At 37.2% G+C, this 19,542-nt stretch overlaps 1 protein-coding gene across 1 annotated transcript; it reads left to right on the forward strand.

Moving 5' to 3' along the window:
- The first annotated feature begins 8,590 nt into the window (after positions 1–8,590).
- Positions 8,591–17,722, forward strand: LOC111997019 (probable hexosyltransferase MUCI70). Its single transcript, XM_065775852.1, has 6 exons — positions 8,591–8,798; positions 9,664–9,735; positions 9,821–10,020; positions 10,368–10,783; positions 16,032–16,216; positions 17,016–17,722. The coding sequence occupies exons 1-6, from the start codon at positions 8,669–8,671 to the stop codon at positions 17,387–17,389; spliced, it is 1,377 nt and encodes a 458-aa protein (XP_065631924.1). The 5' UTR covers positions 8,591–8,668; the 3' UTR covers positions 17,390–17,722.
- Positions 17,723–19,542: the final 1,820 nt, after the last annotated feature.

The raw sequence follows: 19,542 nt of genomic DNA on the forward strand, positions 1-19,542 counted from the left end.
TAGGACTTGGTCTCCTCTAATTTCTCCTATGCCATGGGCCGTAAGGAATTTAACTTTCAGGTAGTAGGTCAATGTTGTTGCTTTCAACTTGTTGAGCGTTGGTCGTCCAAGGATGACGTTGTATGTCGATGGGCAATTTACCATAAGGAAGTCAATCTCTTTGGAGACTTGTGCTGGATAAGTGCTTGCAATTATGGTTAGCTTAACAACACCTTTAGGAATAACCCTGTCCCCGGTAAAACTCACCAGTGGGGAAGTGAATGGTCGTAACCTTTCCTTGTTCAGCTTCATTTGTTGGAAGGCTAGCAGATAGATAATGTTTGCTGAGCTTCCATTATCTATCAGTACCTGATGCATGTTGAACTCTTCCATCTTGAATATTATAACTAGCGGATTGTCATTGGGTTGTCTAATGCCACAAGCATCCTTCTCAGAAAAAAATGATGTTTGGTTCGTTGTATCTAGGCATTTTTTAAGGTCGGAACTGTGAGTGTAGGCTGTTTACCTCTCTGGCATACGCCTTTTTTTAGTAATTTGGAGGATCCTCTTGTTACCAATCCTCCTGAGATCATCCTTATTTCTCCTATGGGGGCTTTATTGCCCCCTCGTCTCTGGCTCCTTTTCTTTCTTGTCCCTCTGTTATATTTTATACGGCTCTGTTCTTCGTACAAACTTCTGCAATTTTCCCTGACGGATTAATGTTTCTATTTGGTCCTTCAGGTGCCTGCATTCGTTAGTGCAATGCCCGTGATCCTGGTGGAACCTGCAGTACTTGCTTTTGTCTCTTACTTCTACTAAGGTGTGAATAGGTCTGGGCCATTGCAGAGCTGGTTCGTCCTTTATCTGCATCAATACTTGCTCGATAGGCATCACCAGAGGAGTGAAACTAGTAAACTTAGGTCTTCGATCAGGGAAGTTCTTCTTTTTATCCAATGTATGCCCAGTACCTCGTGTTTTCTTCTTCCTATTAGGGTTATGACTGGTTCCTTTGTCTCTTTTCCTTTTAGTTGTCACTTCTTTGGCTAGTACTGCGTCCTCTGCATTAATATATTTATGGGCCTTGTGAAGTAATTTCGCTATCGTTTTCGGCGGACTCTTGGTGATTGAGAAAAAGAAATCTCCTGGTAGCAATCTTGCTTGGAAGGTCGTTAGGATTACTTGGTCTTTCGCTTTGTCCACCTATAGCAACTCTTTGTTGAAGTGCGTCATGTATTGTCTCAATGATTCTTCCTCTGCCTGGTGTATGTTGAGAAGATGCTCAGTTAGCTTCTTGTGTCATTGTTCGCCAATGAAATGACAAAAAAAACTTTTGCTGAGTTAATCGAAGTTCGTAATGGTGCTTGAAGGTAGTTTGCAAACCACACCCTGGCTGCGCCCTTCAGCGTTGTTGGGAAGGCCCTGCACATTACTTCATCTAGGGTCATCTGTAAGAGCATCAAAGTCTTGAACGACTTAATGTGATCTAAGGGATCTCTTAAGTCGTCAAAGGACTCCAATTGGAGAAGATGAAACTTTGGTGGGAGTGGACTGTTCAACACTTCTGTGGTGAATGGTGAGTTTGTCCTTCAGATCATTCCGTCCAAGTTCTCCATGACTTTGTCTTTTACCGCATTCCTGAGTTCGTCCATCTCCCTCATCATGTTACGAAGCACGCTCTCCATCCTTGACAAGTTTTCTTCTGGCATTTTCGTCCTTCTGTTCACCTAGCTATCCAATCCTTCCTCATTGTGGTTTCCTTCGATCCTCCGACGTTCTTCTTCATTCTGGTTCTCCAAGATCTGCTGTCGTTCCTCATTCTGGGATTCAGCGGCTCTCCTCAGTTCTTTGTTCTGGCGAGTCACTTCCTTCAAGGTGGCTGTCAGGGCTTGCATTTGTTGTGTAGCTTATTTAGCATCCATCTCGTGCTACGAGGTTCTCTTTTGTCGCTTAGGGAAGATGACTTTGAATGATTAGCGTCCCCATAGATGGTGCCAAACTGATGATGCAAAAAATCACCAATTTGAGGACCTTGTCTCACAGGATGGACGATCCCGAGGTGTGTTGTGTCTTTGGTCCAAGCCTATAAGAAAACTTGAGAAATAAGTGTAATACACCGTTTTGGTGTTTGCCAAAAACACTTCGATACTTAAGTCAGAAAGGGAGAGAATGATGTAGAGAGCAAAATGGCTTGGAGTAGTTTTTGGGTGAGTATTTTTATGTACCTTTGGATTATGTTGTCCCTTTCTTTTATAGTTGTTTTCCCTTCTTTATGGATAATGAATTCTGACATTTATTGGCAACGGCTAGTATGTCATGAATGGGAGTTCTGAAGTACATAGCTCACTTGTTATTGTTGCTTTGTCCGTTAGTTTTTATCATCAATGCATGCAATAAATGCGTAACGCTTGTTTGGATCGTCATAGACACGGAATGACGATCCCGCATTATTTTCGACTGATCACTAGCAATTATGAAGGTAGTAAAATTATTATTTCAATGATATGGGATTGGAATTGTCAAATTAAAATAGGCTTCTACCTTTTGCGCATCATTGTTTGTCTAATTGTTATGATACTCTATATTTTTAAGGGTTTAATGTTTTTTTTTTTATGAGATTTTTAGTGTTGATGTAATTCTTCAATTTTTTCCCTTTTCATCATATATGATTGAATGTTTTCGTGTATAAACACGGGTTACATGCTAGTAAGGCTAATTACTGTGCTACCCTATTACTAGACTTTGACACCAACTGAAACTGATAAGACCGGGTTGGAGAGTGGAGACTATAACTTAAACGTACATATCTTTCAATCAGATGAGCATCCATTGAGTCCTATTCTCCATTAATTCAAAGAACACATCAAGAAGCCCGAGGTCCAAAGAAAACTGTATCATATCTAGAGTACCAGAAACATAGGATTCATAGAAATTATCATATAACATAGATATCTTAAAACTTTTTGTCGAAATCGCTAGGCTGCATAATCTCCCACAACCAACCCCGAGCCCATAACATCTATGCAATTTCAAAGCTAGGAAAGCCCAATTAATTATATAATTCCCATGAAGTAGAGGCCTCCAACACTCGCTATGATCAGTTCTGCCAACAGAAGACTATGCAAAAGAGCTAAAGTATGCAGGAAAGCAAGAGTATATTTGTAACTATATATATTTTAGTACAAATATATTTTTGCTTTCCTGCATACTTTAGCTCTTTTGCATAGTCTTCTGTTGGCAGAACTGATCATATATATATATATATATATTAAAAAGTTGCACATAAATAAATAAGTTTAAAGCTGAATGAAAAAGATTAATGCATATGAACACTAGTTGAATGTGTTGGAAAATTGCTATGAAAAAACAAGTTTTGATTCAACAATATAACCCTAAAAATTAACAATAACAGAAAAATAAATAGAGTTAAGAAAGATTTCACAAAGCTATAGAGTCACGGCAATGATGTTGTCCTTAAAAACTGATTCGCGCCACTTGGAGTAGAACAATCCTAAGAGTGATACGAACAAGCCCAAGCCCAATTCCTTCTTTTGCATAGTCTTCTGTTGGCAGAACTGATCATATATATATATATATATATATTAAAAAGTTGCACATAAATAAATAAGTTTAAAGCTGAATGAAAAAGATTAAGGCATATGAACACTAGTTGAATGTGTTGGAAAATTGCTATGAAAAAACAAGTTTTGATTCAACAATATAGCCCTAAAAATTAGCAATAACAGAAAAATAAATAGAGTTAAGAAAGATTTCACAAAGCTATAGAGTCACGGCAATGATGTTGTCCTTAAAAACTGATTCGCGCCACTTGGAGTAGAACAATCCTAAGAGTGATACGAACAAGCCCAAGCCCAATTCCAATACCTAGCCCATTATCTTAAGTTATCACTTAACCTAAGAAGGAAAATGATTTATAAACATAAGGGTAGCTCACTTCTAACCAACATGGGACAAACAACTTTAAGGCAAAGTATTTGAAACACACACCCACACCAACAAAATAATCCTCTCACTAACAAGTTGGTAACATTACTTATCAAATTAAGGCTCCACTAAGGAGTTCATAAGGGAATGGAATGGAATGGAATGAGATGATCATAAGGGAATGGAAAAGAATGGAATGGAATGGAATGTATTTAAGTAAGGGAAAAGAATGGAATGAAATGAAATTAAGTAACCTTGATTGGATGTTTTAGAATAAAGGAATGGAAAGGAATGAAAATGAATGGAATGTAAGTAATCCTGTTTGAGAGCAACATGGAGGGAATGGAATAGATCATTTTACGACAATATTACTATTAGACCCTTATTTTAAAATAAAAGGTTGAATATATAGGGGTATTTTGGGAGTTTTAGTAAAAAAATCATTAAATCTAATTTTATTCTCTCCCATTCTTCCCAATTTCGGGGGGAATGAAAATTTGAGGTTTTAAGGGAATAGAGAGAAATGAGTGTTCCCTCATACCCATTCCACTCCCTCCCATTTAAACTCCCAAACAAGGGAATGGACTTTCCATTCGCTCCCTTAAAACTCCTAAACAAGAGAAGGGAAGAATATTCTAAAATTATTCTTTTTATTCCTTTCCATTCCATTTCATTCCCTCTTACCAAGCGAATCCTAAAGCGAAAGGTCTTTTAGTCCAGGGGCATCTCACTCTCTCAAAGAGATGAAATTCAAATTGGACATATTGACTCTATATTGGAGGAGTACCCATTTTGTGATGCATTATCACACTATTTTTTTTTTAAAGTACTAATTTTTTTAAATTGAAAAATAACTTTTACCAAATGAGTAAAAGACTCTTTTAAAGCAATAAGTTTGAGTTAAATTTTGTTTTTGATTTTTTAAAGTAAATATGAAAAATTGGGAGGTGGGTTTAGAATCCTAAATGCCAGACAATATAAAGGATGTCGGTTCAGTAGTCTAATTTCATTTTAAGTTTATTCAGTAAGAATTTCATTTTAAGTTCAACTTTTAATAACTTTTGTTTTATAAAATCACCCTCATGTTTTTTTTTTTTAAATAAATATTTTCACTACCACTTAAGTGCATATGATTAAAACAAATAACCTCCATTATTGGTTTCTTTAAAAAAAAAAAAATCCATTATTAAGAAAAAGAAAAAGAAAGAGAAATCAAATGGAGGCCACTTTGATAATTCCAGTTGTACCCTCCAATTCTCTCTTATACATTACATAAGTTGTAAGTTGTAACTCCACCTTTTTGTCTTTCTAGAAAAGTCTCATCTTTGGTCTTAGATAGAGGGTTTAAACTAAAACCCATGGCCATGGCTTTGAGAACCGCGGTGGCGGCGGCTGCTGCGCCTCGCGGCTTCAGGCGTTTGTTCTCCACCACTTTCACTCCACCTTTCAATCCTCCTTCAGCCTCTGTGGCTGCTCAGCAGCGCGAAAAGGCGGAGCCCAGCACCAACCTCTTCGTCTCCGGCAAGCCCCTCTCTCTTTATTCCCATCATACCCTTCATTTCTTATCATATTTCTCTGTGTTCTCTTCTGGGTTTTCCTTAATCGTTCCCTTTTTCTACTATGTTGATGGGTATTTGACTGTATTGGGTTTGTTGCTTTGGGCTATAGATTCCATGAGTTTTATAATAATAGTCATTGGCGGGTACCATTTTTGGCCCTTTGGAAATTTATATTTGGACGTCTAGTTGGTATTAGTCTAACTGTAGCTGTAATTGTTTAGGATGGTGCAGTAGGATTAGAATGTGAGGTAAATCTAGAAGCAATTGTGTGATTTTATTTTTGGTTTATGACACACATGTAGATATAAGATAGTTACCTGATATGAAAAAATTAATAGATTTTTTGGTCAGCAATTGGATTTGTAACATTTTGGCTTGTAAGTGCATTCTAAGGGTTTTTGGTTTAGGGTGGAAGTTTTGTTTACTCCTTACTTAGACCTTGCAAGAAATGTTTTCAGATGGTAGCTATAAGCAATATAGATAACATTATAGCTATAACTACTGTCTTCTTGCAGGGATGAAACTTAGATACAATACCTTAGGTGCAATACGTTAGGTTCCCCAATTGAATTCAAACACTTGGTTGCATTGACCAATAAGACATAAATAGTATTATCTTTTCCAATGACAATTAAATTCAAAACAACCAAATGTTTGAATTCAATTGGGGAACCTAATCTACTGTACGTATCTAAGTTTTGCGCTTTTGTTGTTGGTGAACATTGCACTCTTTTTGTTGGATACAACTTGCACTTTTGAATTGGTCTTCAAGCTTGTAAGAGATATTGTTGGTCAAGCACACATGTCGTTTAATGCTTTGTACTGTAAGTTTTACCCTTTTTGTTGTTGGTGAACATTGCACTCTTCTTGTTTGATACAACTTGCACTTTTGAATTGACATGTCATAAAGCTTGTATGAGATATTGTTGGCTCAGCATACATGTTGTTAACACTTTGGACCATTGATTTTGGTGGTTAGCACACTTCCTAATTGAAATAGAGTGAGCTCATAGGTTGTCATCTTTTTGGAGAGTGTTCTGGCTAAGAATTGACATTATTAGATGATTTTAGAGAGAAGCAAATTTGATGTAGATGAACAGTAATTGGCTTAGTTTGCCTGAATTTCTTGAGTTGGGATGGGATTGGTATCTATCTAAATTTTTTAGGAAGTAAAATATTCTATCTGAGAAGTGAATTCTCTAGGGTTAAAAAGAGTGGCATAATGATTAAAGCTTGCCTAGTGATGTCTTCTTAAAGTATAAATGTTTCTAGTTGTAGTTCTTATTTTGCTTTTCTCTTGAATTGTTTTCACTAGTATTTGTGAAGTCTAATTTTATAAACACATGCACATATACACAAGAAGGGTAAAATACGGCCGGCTCTACAAACAAATGAGACGACGGATCACAATTCTTCGTCAGTGCAGGGGTTTGGCCCAGATAAGGTTTGTTGGAAGCCTACAAGGAATAGAGGTTTTGAGATTAGAGGTTATTACAGCTCCTTCTACCCTCATAATCTTGTTTCCTTTCCATGGAAAATGATATGGCAATCGAAGGCTCCTCCAAGGGTAGCTTTCTTTTCTTGGTTTTCTTCCTTAGGTAAGATCTTAACAACAGACAACCTTCGTAAAAGACGAGTGATAGTGCTTGACTAGTGCTATATGTGTAAGAGGTGTGGGGAGTTGGTGGATCATCTTCTACTTCATTGCTCCATAGCTTGGGAGTTGTGTTTGGTTTTCTGCTTGTTTGGTATTCAATGGGTTATGCCTCATACTGTTCTTGAGTTGTTTGAGGCTTGGCAAGGAAAGTTTGCACAACATTGTCACGTTGATGTTTGGAAATTAGTGCCTCACTGCATGATTTGGTGCATTTGGAGAGAAAGGAATGCTAGAAGCTTTGAGGGTTGCGAACGCTCTTTGCTGGAGATTAATTCTTTTCTTACACACTCTCTTTGAATGGAGTGTGGTTTTTTCTCATTTTTCTTGTTCTTCCTTTTCTATTTTTCTTGACCGTTGTTCTTTTGTTTCTTGATTTGTGCCCCCATAGTACATCCCCAATGTTAATAATATTCTTACGTTATTTATCAAAAAAAAAAAAAAAAAAAGCAAGAAAAATACAAAGAGTTCACGGTAGTGAACAAAAACAATAAGGAAACAAAGAGACATAAGCAGCCACTAAGCTATTCTAATAGACGAAAGAAAATCTATAAGGGTAGAACAATCTGAGAAACCCCAACACCGAGACCAATCAAAGAGGGTCCGTTGGCATAAATCTAATAACTTAACCACAGTTTTTCCCTCATCCTCAAAAGACCGCCGATTCCATTCAGTCCAAATAGTCCACATTAAACAGCCTGGAACCAAATTCCAAATATTAGAACTATGTTTCCCAAGCCAATGATACCAACAAAATAATAAATCCACAACTGAACCTGGCATGACCTAATCGATCCCAAACAATCAAAGTATATACGTTTGCAAAGAATGAGCTATCGGACAAAAAAGTAACAGATGATCCACATATTTCGCATTACAACAGCATATACAACAACGATTCGCCAAAAGGCGACCACGAAGCATAAGGTTATCCAAAGTTAGAATTTGACCATGAGTTGCTGTCCACATAAAGAATGCCACCCTTTTAGGAACCTTAACTTTCCAAATGCCCTTCCAAGGGAAATTAGAAGCAGCTGCATTTCGAATCTTATGATAAAAAGACCAAAGGTGCCATTTTTAATTTAACCTATATTTTTTTCATTCTTGTGCAAAGTTCCACATTTTTTCAAAACCCGTGAAACTTTTTTAGTGTTTTGTATATGGGTTTTTGGTGTAGAATTTTTTATGCAATATAATGATTTAAATCTTTGTTGGAGAGAGCAAGGATTGAATGACTATGTATAGATTTTTTTTTCCTGGCAGTGCAAAGTTCCACATTTATCAAAATCTGTGAAAATTATTTTATTTTAAAATTTTGAATGTTTTGTGTATTAGTTTTTGGTATAGCATTGTTGTAGCATGGCAATGCAAAGTTAGTTATTTTTGTTTTGTGGGGGTTTCAATGTGGCACTTGGATTTAGATATTTGGTTTTGCACCATAGATTTTAAGTGGGTTTTGTGACCTGTTGTGTTGTTGGTTGCAGACTCAGAAGGGGATTTATTTTCTCCAGGGAGGTTGCCCCAAGATTATCCCATGAAGATTGTTTGGAAGAAGGGATTTATTCGATTGGTTCTTGTAGTGGGCATCTTGTGGATGATGCTAATTCTAATTGCATTGTTGTTTCATATATGGTCTTGCCAATCTTCAATTTCTTTCTTTTCAGGTATTTCTGGAAGATATAAAATCTTTCCATGGATTTTTAATCTGTTGCTTTAAGTTTTTGTTTTAATTTCTGGTTTAGTATCTACTCTAATCTGCACTCAAATGGTTTCATGTGGAAAGGGGAAAAAGCAATGTTGCTGTTGACTTGAATTTAATGTTTGTATTGTTTTGTAATTCAAAACTCTGCCTGTGTTTCAAAAGCTGAATAGTTCTACCCCACATAGCTCATTATGTAATTGGAAGCCTCCTGTCTGGAGGTCTTGCTTTCTAGGGGGTGCTGAAAGCTGAAATGTCATAGGTTCAAAGCATTTTCTTTTCATTGAGCTACATATTTGCAGTAATTAAATAGGAAATCATATAAGTTCTTTGCATAGGAATATGATGGTAAACTGAGTATCATTGATCTCTGAAGTATTACTTGCAACACATGTATCCTTTTTCGATCTCTTGATCTCTTATCCCATGCATATTTAAAACCCAGGAGAATGACTGAGGAAAAAGTAAATTGCTCTTGAAGGCCCATAAAAGCTATAAATTTGGCAGCTATTCATGAATTAATGTGGAAAATAAGAAATGCATTTGAATCAGGAAGAAAGAATGTATATGGATCTTATTTTTGAGGGGTTCAAGGGCAGGGCTGTGTTCTTATCATTCTGTAACAATTCTTAATATTAGAGAATCTTGTGAATATTTCAGATATTACTTACACCATAATACTGGATTGCTAGTCACTGATGCAAACATGATAGAATTACATCATGGATGTATAGTGGAAAGGATCTGCATTTTTTTAAATTTTTTTACTATATTTGCAGATATCTCTCTCTGGTTTGTGATAATATGATGGTTTTCTGCTTGTCATGCAGCTATATGTAACAAAGATAGCAAAGTATACACAGTGTTAGACACAATGGGGCTCGTACCGAAACCTCAACACCGTAAGATCATGGCAATGTTTCTTATCTGATGTGTTGATCTTTGCTTAATTGTAATAATTGGTATTGATTTGCTCATATTAACTAGGCTGTCCAATTCCCCTTGCCAATGACCCTGATAAAGTAGTTATTCCAGAGGGAAGGACTCATGATAGATTTGTCAAAGATTTATTCTTTGTCATGGAAGATGACCAATGGAATAATAGATCTCAGACAGCTCCACTGTTTGGAGGACAAGAAAGTTGGTCGCAGAGAGAGAAGAGTTTTAAACTAAATTCAACCATGAAGGTAAAATTAACTATTTTATTATTGTTATTGATGGTGTTGTTCTTACTGTTTGTTGTTTTGTTGCTACTTTTACCACTGCTAATATTTAGGATGTTTATGGTCATGATGAAGTTAAGCATGAGTTTCAATTGATTATTTGTATTTTGACAATGAAAATAAAATGCTTTTGTCGTATTCTATAGCACATATTTTTACCTAAAAGAAGAATGATGAATGGAAGGCTGCTGTTATCAATTTCATGTTGGTTTTCTGATTTCATGTATGTTGAAAATTCATATGGTTTGTCACTATTCTCTTTTCCCCACATATTTAAATAAGCTCTTATTTACTATATGCTGGTCCTTCAGGTGCACTGTGGATTTATTCGAAATAGTGGTGCTGAAATGGCTCCTTCAGACATCAAATATGTCAAGAAGTGTCGGTTTGTGGTTGCATCTGGAATTTTTGATGGATACGATGTACCTCATCAGCCTTCAAATATAAGCCTTCGCTCTAAGAAGCTCTTCTGTTTTCTTATGGTGTTGGATGAGATCTCCCTCAAATTCATAAAGGAAAATGTTACTATCAGAGATGATGGTAATGGGGGGAAGTGGGTGGGTATCTGGCGTCTTGTCTTACTGAAGCATCCACCTTATGATGAGCCCAGAAGGAATGGAAAAATTCCTAAGATTTTACTCCACAGATTGTTCCCTCAAGCTCAGTACAGCATTTGGATAGATGGTAAAATGGAACTGATTGTTGATCCATTGCTAATGCTAGAAAGGTATCTTCTAAAATTCCTAAGTATCTTCTGGCATTTGTATCTTTGTTTGCATTTTGTGTATGTATATTTGTGTCTTGAGACAGTGGGAAATTGCATTTTATATTCATTCAGTTGAGAAATAGAGCTTTAAATATTTTGTTTGTTATGTTTTCTGGTTTCATTCGGTCGGGAAATAGAGCTTTAAACTGGCACTTCATTCAGTTGAGAAAATGAGAGGAAACGAAAAGTTTGAATATTTTGTTTGTTATGCTTTCTGGTTTCATTAAAATGAGCATCAGTTTCAACTTGATGGTTTGGTTCATGCATTATGCCCTTTCTGCACTTTTAGTTATAGTTTATTTTTTATATAAGTACTTTTAGTTATGGTTTGTACTTGCCAAAAAAAAAAAAAAAAGAAAGGTCAAATAGTTTATTAGTCTCAGTAATTGGAGGTTTTTGGTTTCTTCATTTAGAGATTTTGTTCTTTTCTTACCTTAACTTGCAAATAAATGGTTTAGCGGGGTGTTCATGAGGTGTTGGGGAAGAACTGATGAAGCTTTCTACCTAACTAGATGGAAGGCAGAAAAATGCTTATGATTTGTGATTTGGGATATTCTCTGATGCGGGAGACGCAAGAAGATTATTATTTAGTATTATTTATGTTTACAAGTCAATTGTATTTTTATGTTTTAGGTCCTATCAGTTTATTGGGCTATTAGTATTTTAATTTAGAAGCAAGGTTATTTTTGTAATAAGGCAATTAGGGTTTCCTAGCCAATTAGAACTAGGGTTTAGCAATCCTTTATGAGCAACCTATTGTACTCCTTGAAGAGATAGTTGATATTTTGATGAATGAAAACAATGGCCGTTTGGTCTTTCTTTGGTCTGGTGCTGACTCCAGGTCTACCCTAGGTGCTGACTCTTAGTGATTTTCCCGCTTGGTGCTGACTCCAAGCATAGCCTAAGTGCTGACTCCTATGTCATATCTTTTATTTTTCCATTGTTTCAGTTTTGTTATGGTTATCCTGCGTCATTCTCTTTTTACCTTACAAGTGGAATAGTTTGATGTTATCACAGTGGGTAACCAATCGGATTAAGGCATTTAGGAAATCTGTGGGGACTTCATTGGAAGGCTTTGAGGAGCAAATTACGGGTTTGTTGTTAGCCTTAGAGGCCAGGAAAAAGGATAAACAAAGACATGAGGTAGATAGTCAGAAGAAGGTGGTTAAATCAGGGCAAAAGGGTCATCGGGAATTGAAAAACTTAATGACTTCTTTGAATGTTGAGTATGGGTCAGCTAAGAGAAGGAGTATTAGTAGTGAGCGGGCTGTGGTGGTGCATCAATGAATGTGAAGATTATTTCTTGGAATATTAGAGGATTGAATGAGCAGGATAAAAGGCTTCGGGTTAGAAATTTGATTAGGAGTTGGAGGCCAGATATTGTATGTCTTCAAGAAACTAAAATGGAGTTGATAACCAGAGCTGTGATTCGCAGTCTGTGGGGTGGCCAACATGTTGATTGGTCATATTTAGGTTCTTGTGGAGCTTCTGGAGGGGTGTTACTGATGTGGGACACACGGGTTGTGGACAAAGTGGAGGACGCAGTGGGATGTTTTTCAGTTTCTTGTAAGTTTCAAAGTGTGGTAGATCAGTTTGTATGGGCTTTTACTAGAGTTTATGGTCCCAATTCAGTGGGTGACAGAAGGTTTTTATGGGAGGAATTATCTGGGTTGAGCAGTTGGTGGAATGTGCCATGGTGTGTGGGAGGTGACTTTAATGTGGTAAGATTCCCTTCCGAACGTGCTGGTGCTACTGCGTTTACTGCTGCTATGTGTGAGTTTTCTGAGTTTATTTCAGAGCAAAGTCTGATTGATATCCCGTTGGAAGGGGGAACTTTTACTTGGTCTAATTCTCATGAAGTTGCATCGAAGGCTAGGCTGGACAGATTCTTATTCTCTCCAGATTGGGAGGATAAGTTCCCTACTGTTTGTCAGAGAAGAATGTCGAGGCTCTTATCGGATCATTTTCCGATTGTCTTGGAAGGTGGATCCTTTCATAGGGGCAGGAGGCCTTTTCGTTTTGAAAACATGTGGCTTAAGGATGAGGGTTTTGTGGAAAGGGTGCGATCTTGGTGGGAATCTTATCATGTGCATGGGGCTCCGAGTTTTGTGTTGGCAAACAAATTAAAGCTTCTGAAAAGTGATTTGAAAAAATGGAATGTAGAGGTTTTTGGTAATGTAGAAGAACGGGGGAAACAATTGTGGAAGGATCTTAGTGTTCTAGAGACTATTGAGGATAGTCGTGGTCTAACAGAAGAGGAAAAGCTGGAGTTGGAAAGGATCCGAGGAGAGTTAGAGAAAGCTTCTCTTTTGGAAGAAATTTGTTGGAGACAGAAATCTAGAGTTCTTTGTATTAGAGAAGGAGACAGGAATACTAAGTTCTTTCATCGTATAGCCAATTCTCACAGGAGATTTAACTCTATTGATAGGCTTATGGTAGATGGAGAATTGTCTTCAGATCCGGAGGCCATAGCAGAGTGTATCTCTCATTTTTATAGGTAGCTTTATTCTGAAAATGTGACCCATAGACCTGTCCTAGATGATGTGGAATTCTCTAGAATCTCGGAGGAAGATGCTCTCTGGTTAGATAAGCCTTTTGATGAGGATGAGATGTTTGGAGTGATTAATGGGTTCAATGGTGATAAGGCTCCTGGTCCGGATGGTTTTCCATGGCTTTCTTCTAGTCTTGCTGGAGTGTTTTGAAGAAAGAGATTATGGATGTGTTTCAAAATTTTCATACTTAAGCTGTGTTTGAAAAGAGTCTTAATGCTTCATTTCTTACCCTTATTCCTAAAAAGGTGGATGCTATGGAGGTTAAGGATTTCCGGCCAATTATTTTAGTTGGTGGGATTTACAAGATTATTTCAAAGGTGTTGGCTAATCGGTTTCGAAGGGTTGCACATGGGCTTATTTCAGATTCGCAGAATGCTTTTGTGAAAGGTCGACAAATTTTGGATTCTGTCCTTATTGCTGCTGAATGTATTGATAGTAGACTGAAGACAAGGATTCCAGGGGTGTTGTGTAAGTTGGATGTGGAGAAGGCGTATGACCATGTGAATTGGGGTTTTCTAATGTATATGCTCCAACGTTGTGGGTTTTCAGAGAAGTGGAGAAAATGGATTATGTGTTGCATTTCTACAGTGAAATTTTCCATTCTGCTTAATGGTAGTCCTTCTGATTTCTTTAGCAGCTCTAGGGGGATTCGGCAAGGGGATCCTTTATCCCCGTTGCTATTTGATGTTGTCATGGAGGCTCTGAGCCGTATGTTGGATGTGGCTGCAAATACTGGACAGTTGTCGGGATTTTATGTAGGCAATATGGCTGGTATTTCGATGATGGTGACTCACCCCTTATTTGCAGATGACACCCTTATTTTCTGTGATGCTGATCCTAATCAGTTAGTTACTTTAAGGGAGATTCTGACTAGATTTGAGGAGGTTTCAGGTTTAAGAATTAATTTGGGAAAATCAGAGCTGGTTCCAGTTGGAGACGTGCACAATCTGGATGATCTGGTGGGATTATTAGGGTGTAGGCATTCTTCCCTTCCTTTGAAATATCTAGGCCTTCCTTTAGGTGCAAAATTCAAGGAGCTCTCAGTATGGAACCCTATTTTAGAGAAGATGGAGCGGAGACTAGCAGGTTGGAAGAGGCTTTATTTATCTAAAGGGGGAAGGGTAACTCTTATTAAAAGTACTCTATCCTCTTTACCTACTTATTTTCTTTCCATTCTTCCTATTCCTGAGAAGGTGGCCAATCGCATAGAGAAACTACAAAGAGATTTTCTTTGGAGTGGTATTAGTGGTGATTCTAAATTACACCTGGTGAAATGGGCTAAGGTTTGTAGGCCTGTGCAGGTTGGGGGGCTAGGTATAAGACGTTTAAGAAGTTTTAACTCTGCCTTGTTAGGCAAGTGGTTATGGAGGTATGGTATAGAGACAGATGCTTTATGGAGGAAGGTTATAGAGGCGAAATATGGGAATGATTGGGGTGGTTGGTGCACGAAAAATGTGACAAGTGCGTATGGTGTTAGCCTTTGGAGGTATATTAGAAGTGGCTGGTTGATCTTTTCTAAACTCCTACGGTTTGAGGTGGGGGACGGTACTAGAGTGAAGTTTTGGAAGCATGTGTGGTGTGGAGATTGTACCCTCAAAGAGGCTTTTCCAGAACTTTACTGTCTTAGTAGGGCAAGAGATGCTTCGGTGGCAGAGGTGATGGGTTGGTCTGGTGGGAGGATTCATTGGGATGTTAGATTTCGTCGTCCACCGCAAGATTGGGAGCAAGAATCTTTTGATCGGTTTATGGGCGTTGTCTACTCTACAACTGGGAGGGGGGTTGGCCCTGACAAAGTTTGTTGGAAACCCGCTAGGAGTAGAGGTTTTGAGGTTAGAGGATTCTATCTTTCTTTCTACCCTCCTAATCTTACTTCTTTCCCTTGGAGAATGGTGTGGCAATCGAAGGTTCCTCCAAGGGTAGCTTTTTTCTCTTGGTCTGCTTCCTTAGGTAAAATTCTTACAACAAATAATCTTCGCGGAAGGCTTATTATTGTTCTTGATTGGTGCTATATGTGTAAAAGGTGTGGAGAGTCGGTGGATCATCTTCTTCTTCATTGCCCCATAGCTTTTGAGTTGTGGTCTTTGGTGTTTTGTTTGTTTGGAATTCACTGGGTTATGCCACATAAGGTAATTGAGGTGTTTGAATCTTGGTAAGGTAAGTTTGGGCGTCATCGCAATATAGGCCTTTGGAGACTAGTGTCGCATTGTTTGATGTGGTGCATTTGGAGTGAAAGGAATGCTAGATGTTTTGAGGGATGTGAACGGTCCTTGCTAGAGATTAAATCTTTTTTTTGTCACACTCTCCTTGCTTGGAGTGTGGCTTTATCGCATTTTACTTGTTCTTCCATTCCTGTTTTATTTGATCATTGTAATTTTGATTCTTGATTTTTGCCCCCATAGTACATCCCCAATGTACTCGGGTTGGCTATTTTTCTAATAAAATTTTCGTTATCTATCAAAAAAAAAAAAAAGTGGAATAGTTTGATGTGAAGATTGCCCGTCCAAGATATTAATAAAAAAAATATCAGGTCCATCCAAGATAAGTTTTTCCAAAAACCCTGTCGTACCAAACTTTTTGTTCTTGCTCTACATTGTTGCATATCTCTTACTGATATCAAGGAGAAACTGCTTTCTAAAGGAACCACTTTTGGTTTTCAGATATTTATGGCGTGGAAAGCATACTTTTGCTATTGCTCAGCACAAGCATCACCGTAGTATTTATGAGGAAGCTGATGCAAACAAGCGGAGAAAGCGATATGCCCGACCTCTTATTGATCTCCACATGAAAATTTACCGTTATGAAGGGATGCCGTCATGGAGACCTGGGGGAAAAACCATTAGTGGTAAGATGGCAGACTAGACATTTTGGTTCTTTACTTTGTTCTCTTTGGTCTTTTTAATCCAAGAGTGCTTGTGTACATCATAAAATTTTATTTGTGAACAATGGAGAATGGACAAAGCGAGCCATTATTGGTGAGAAAAATTGCATTAGAGGTTTTGGAAAATTCAAAGACTTGTGACCATAGTATTTCTTTTCCAAAGATAATTTACACAGTTTAGTTTATATGTAGAGAGAGGCACAACCTTTTGTGTCAGAGGAGCCTGTCCCATGATGCAAAAGAACTAGTTCACTGAGGTCAACCTCTACCAAGTTGTTTTCATTATAAAAGTCCATCTTGTATTTTACTCTAGTAGAGTAAGCTAATAATGAAGAAGATTTTTAGAAGTATGTGGTCAATTAATTAAATTTACCATATTGCAATAGCTTAAGTTTTTGGGACAAACGGTAATTTAACATGGTATCAGAGCAAAATGTCCTGAGTTCTATCCTTGTCTTTTTCACTCTACCTCCCATTTAAAATCCCATGTATTGGGTCTCACCTACTGAAGAGGTAGTTTCGGCCCACACTTGAGGGGGAGTGTTAGAAGTATGTGGTTAAATAATTAAATTTGTTATATCCCAATAGCTTAAGCTTTTGGGATATTTGGTAATTTAACAAAGATTATGTAGTAATATTACAAAAAAGGTGGTGCTCTACATTTGTGATTTCAAAAAAAAAAAAAAAAAAAGATAGGGGATTTGTTAATGTATATATATGATACATTTGTTCTTCATAATATTGACAGAGTTGTGAAATGCAGATGTGCCAGAAGGAGCCGTTATCATACGAGAACATACACCAATGAGTAACTTGTTTAGTTGCTTGTGGTTCAATGAGGTTGACCTCTTCACACCCAGAGATCAATTGAGCTTTGGCTATGTTGTATACAGGTTACGGGATTTCTTCAAGTTCTTTATGTTTCCAAATTGCGAGTACAACTCACTGTTTGTGCTGCACCCACACACGAGGGAGCATTCTTCTGCGGTTGAATGGGTAAAGAACCTCACCGAGCTTAGCGGGAAAGGTAGTGGAATGAAAGAGAGTAGGGGTGGATTAGGCTTATGGACTCCTTATCCTGGGAAACTTGATTCAGTTGTCCTACCACCTGTAGCAAGAACATCAAAAGCAGGCTGAAACTCAATTAATTTACTTTTGTTTCATTTCTTAGTGTAGCTTCTTTGATAATTTGTTCACGATTTAATTCGTTATTCTCATCACTGCTTCATTAAAAAAGAACACTGAGGCATTTAAATTTGTTGAGTTGATTATTTTTGTAGGATCTTTTTAGGAAGTTAACCAAATTGGCAACCTCTTGAGGCCAAAGAAGTTGCCAATCAACTTGTCACAGAAGTTAAAACAGTTTTGTCACTACATTGTATGTGTAATGAACGTAAATGTTGTAACATATACGAATCGCAAGGTTAGTTGTAAGAAATGGCAAGAATGGATCAAGAAAGGGTTGTTCGAGGGTGTTGTGAAATCAGTTGGTTGAGGAGTTAGTTAGCCAATTACTTACAGGCAGTTTTTAGGCCAACTAAACCTATGTAAGTGCAAGTGTAAAAATTCAATAAGCCAATCTGGTATAACTTTCTCCATTCATTTCCTCTTATTTTTCTTATCTCTTATTTCCCAAGACCCTTAGTCTTCAACTTATAGCATTACAGTAGACACGCGCGCACGTGCGTGCACGTGCACACACTTGTAAAATAAGAGTATGAAGTGGGAACACAAGAGAGTAAAATGTCTTTAGCCTCTAAAATTTGGGGTTGTCTTGTTTTTGAGCCTTTACATTTCAAAATAAGATTGCAGTTAATTAAGTATGCAATGCAAGTTGAAGGAACTTCTTGATTTTAATCAGGTCAAACCTTTCATTCTTGAGTTATTGGAAGAGAAGACACAATAGATTTTAGTAAGGTCATTTTGGTAGCCTGTGATAAGATCTTTTCAGTTTTTGGTTATTGATTTTAACCCACTCAGCAACATGAGCAAATATTTCCTTTTTAGGCTTGTTAACAAACATTGGAAGTCCGACATACTTAGCATTTGGGCCGAGTGACTTGGCCCTACAAGCATTTAGGCCACTTTGAGAGCATTACTCCTTGATTAGTCTTTCCCTTAAGATTTTTGTTAAATATCTGAAGGATTTGAAAAAGTTAACTGTTTGCCTCAACCGGTTCTGATAGGCATGAGGACAGTGTAATAGTAATAGAGTTGCCATGTAGAAATTATTTTAAGCAACAAAGGTTTTAATGTGTTTGCCAAAATATTTAGACAACATTTTTGTATATTACATGACATAAATTAAGGGGCATGAAACCACTTAATATGAAATCTAATTTGATTTTGGCACCAAGGCTATTAAAGGTTATTAATTTGTGTAAGCATATGGGCATAAGTAAAGAAAATGTTCAGACTCAGCTTCTACAACAATAATAGACCAGTATTTGCTTTGTAAAACACAGCTAAGAAAATCATCTAGTCCAAGGGCTTTATGAGATCCCATACCAACAAATAGCTTTGATCTCTGTAGAGTCTAGAACTTGCACAGTTGATCAGTAACCTTTTTGGTTATGCATCCAGAAATCAGTCCCACAAATACTAATGAAAAGCTTGGATCAGATAAACACAAAATAGTTTATAAAACAAGGACCTATATATTCCTTGTAAACAAGTTGATTTTCAAGTACCTATATATTCCTTTTAAAATAGTCAATATTGTTGTCGCACAAATTGGTTCATTCTCCACAAAATGGAATTTGTTTGTGAGAAAGTTCAAAGTTCTTAATTTATTGCCACCAGTAAGTATTTTTGTTTATTTGGGTTAGAATGCAACAAAATTTGGAAGGTCGTAACTTTTACCAATGGGTAAGACTATTTATTATAAAAAAAAAGGACAGCCCTTTACAGAAGGTATCCTTCCCCACACACGTTCTTCCATTCCTATCAACCTTTCAAGGGTCACTAACTTCCAATTTACCAACTACCAAAATCATTATTATCTGCACCCACCGCAATTATTTAGTACATTTACCCCATTAAAACTACAGAAAATAACTTTGTTCTGGGCTCGATTCTCAAAATTTATAGGCCCACAAAACAGTACGAACACAGATACAGGCACCTACCACAATTATCCCATTAAACTTTAGGAAATAGCTTGTTCTAGACTCGATTCTCAAAAAAAAAAAAAAAAATTCAAGGCTCTTAAAACAGTATGAACATATGCTCCCATCACAATTATCCCATTAAAACATCAGAAAGTAACTTGTACGAGGCTCGATTCTCTT

The sequence above is a fragment of the Quercus suber genome, unplaced genomic scaffold, assembly GCF_002906115.3.
Source record: "Quercus suber isolate HL8 unplaced genomic scaffold, Cork oak 2.0 scaffold_120, whole genome shotgun sequence".
Classification (NCBI taxonomy): domain Eukaryota; kingdom Viridiplantae; phylum Streptophyta; class Magnoliopsida; order Fagales; family Fagaceae; genus Quercus; species Quercus suber.

Excerpts from the sequence above, each read along its gene's own strand:
- LOC111997019 (XM_065775852.1), top strand. The coding sequence starts at position 8,669 with ATGAAGATTGTTTGGAAGAAGGGATTTATTCGATTGGTTCTTGTAGTG. Across the intron at positions 8,799-9,663 it reads TTCAATTTCTTTCTTTTCAG|CTATATGTAACAAAGATAGC; the intron begins GTATTTCTGGAA and ends CTTGTCATGCAG. Across the intron at positions 16,217-17,015 it reads TGGGGGAAAAACCATTAGTG|ATGTGCCAGAAGGAGCCGTT; the intron begins GTAAGATGGCAG and ends TGTGAAATGCAG.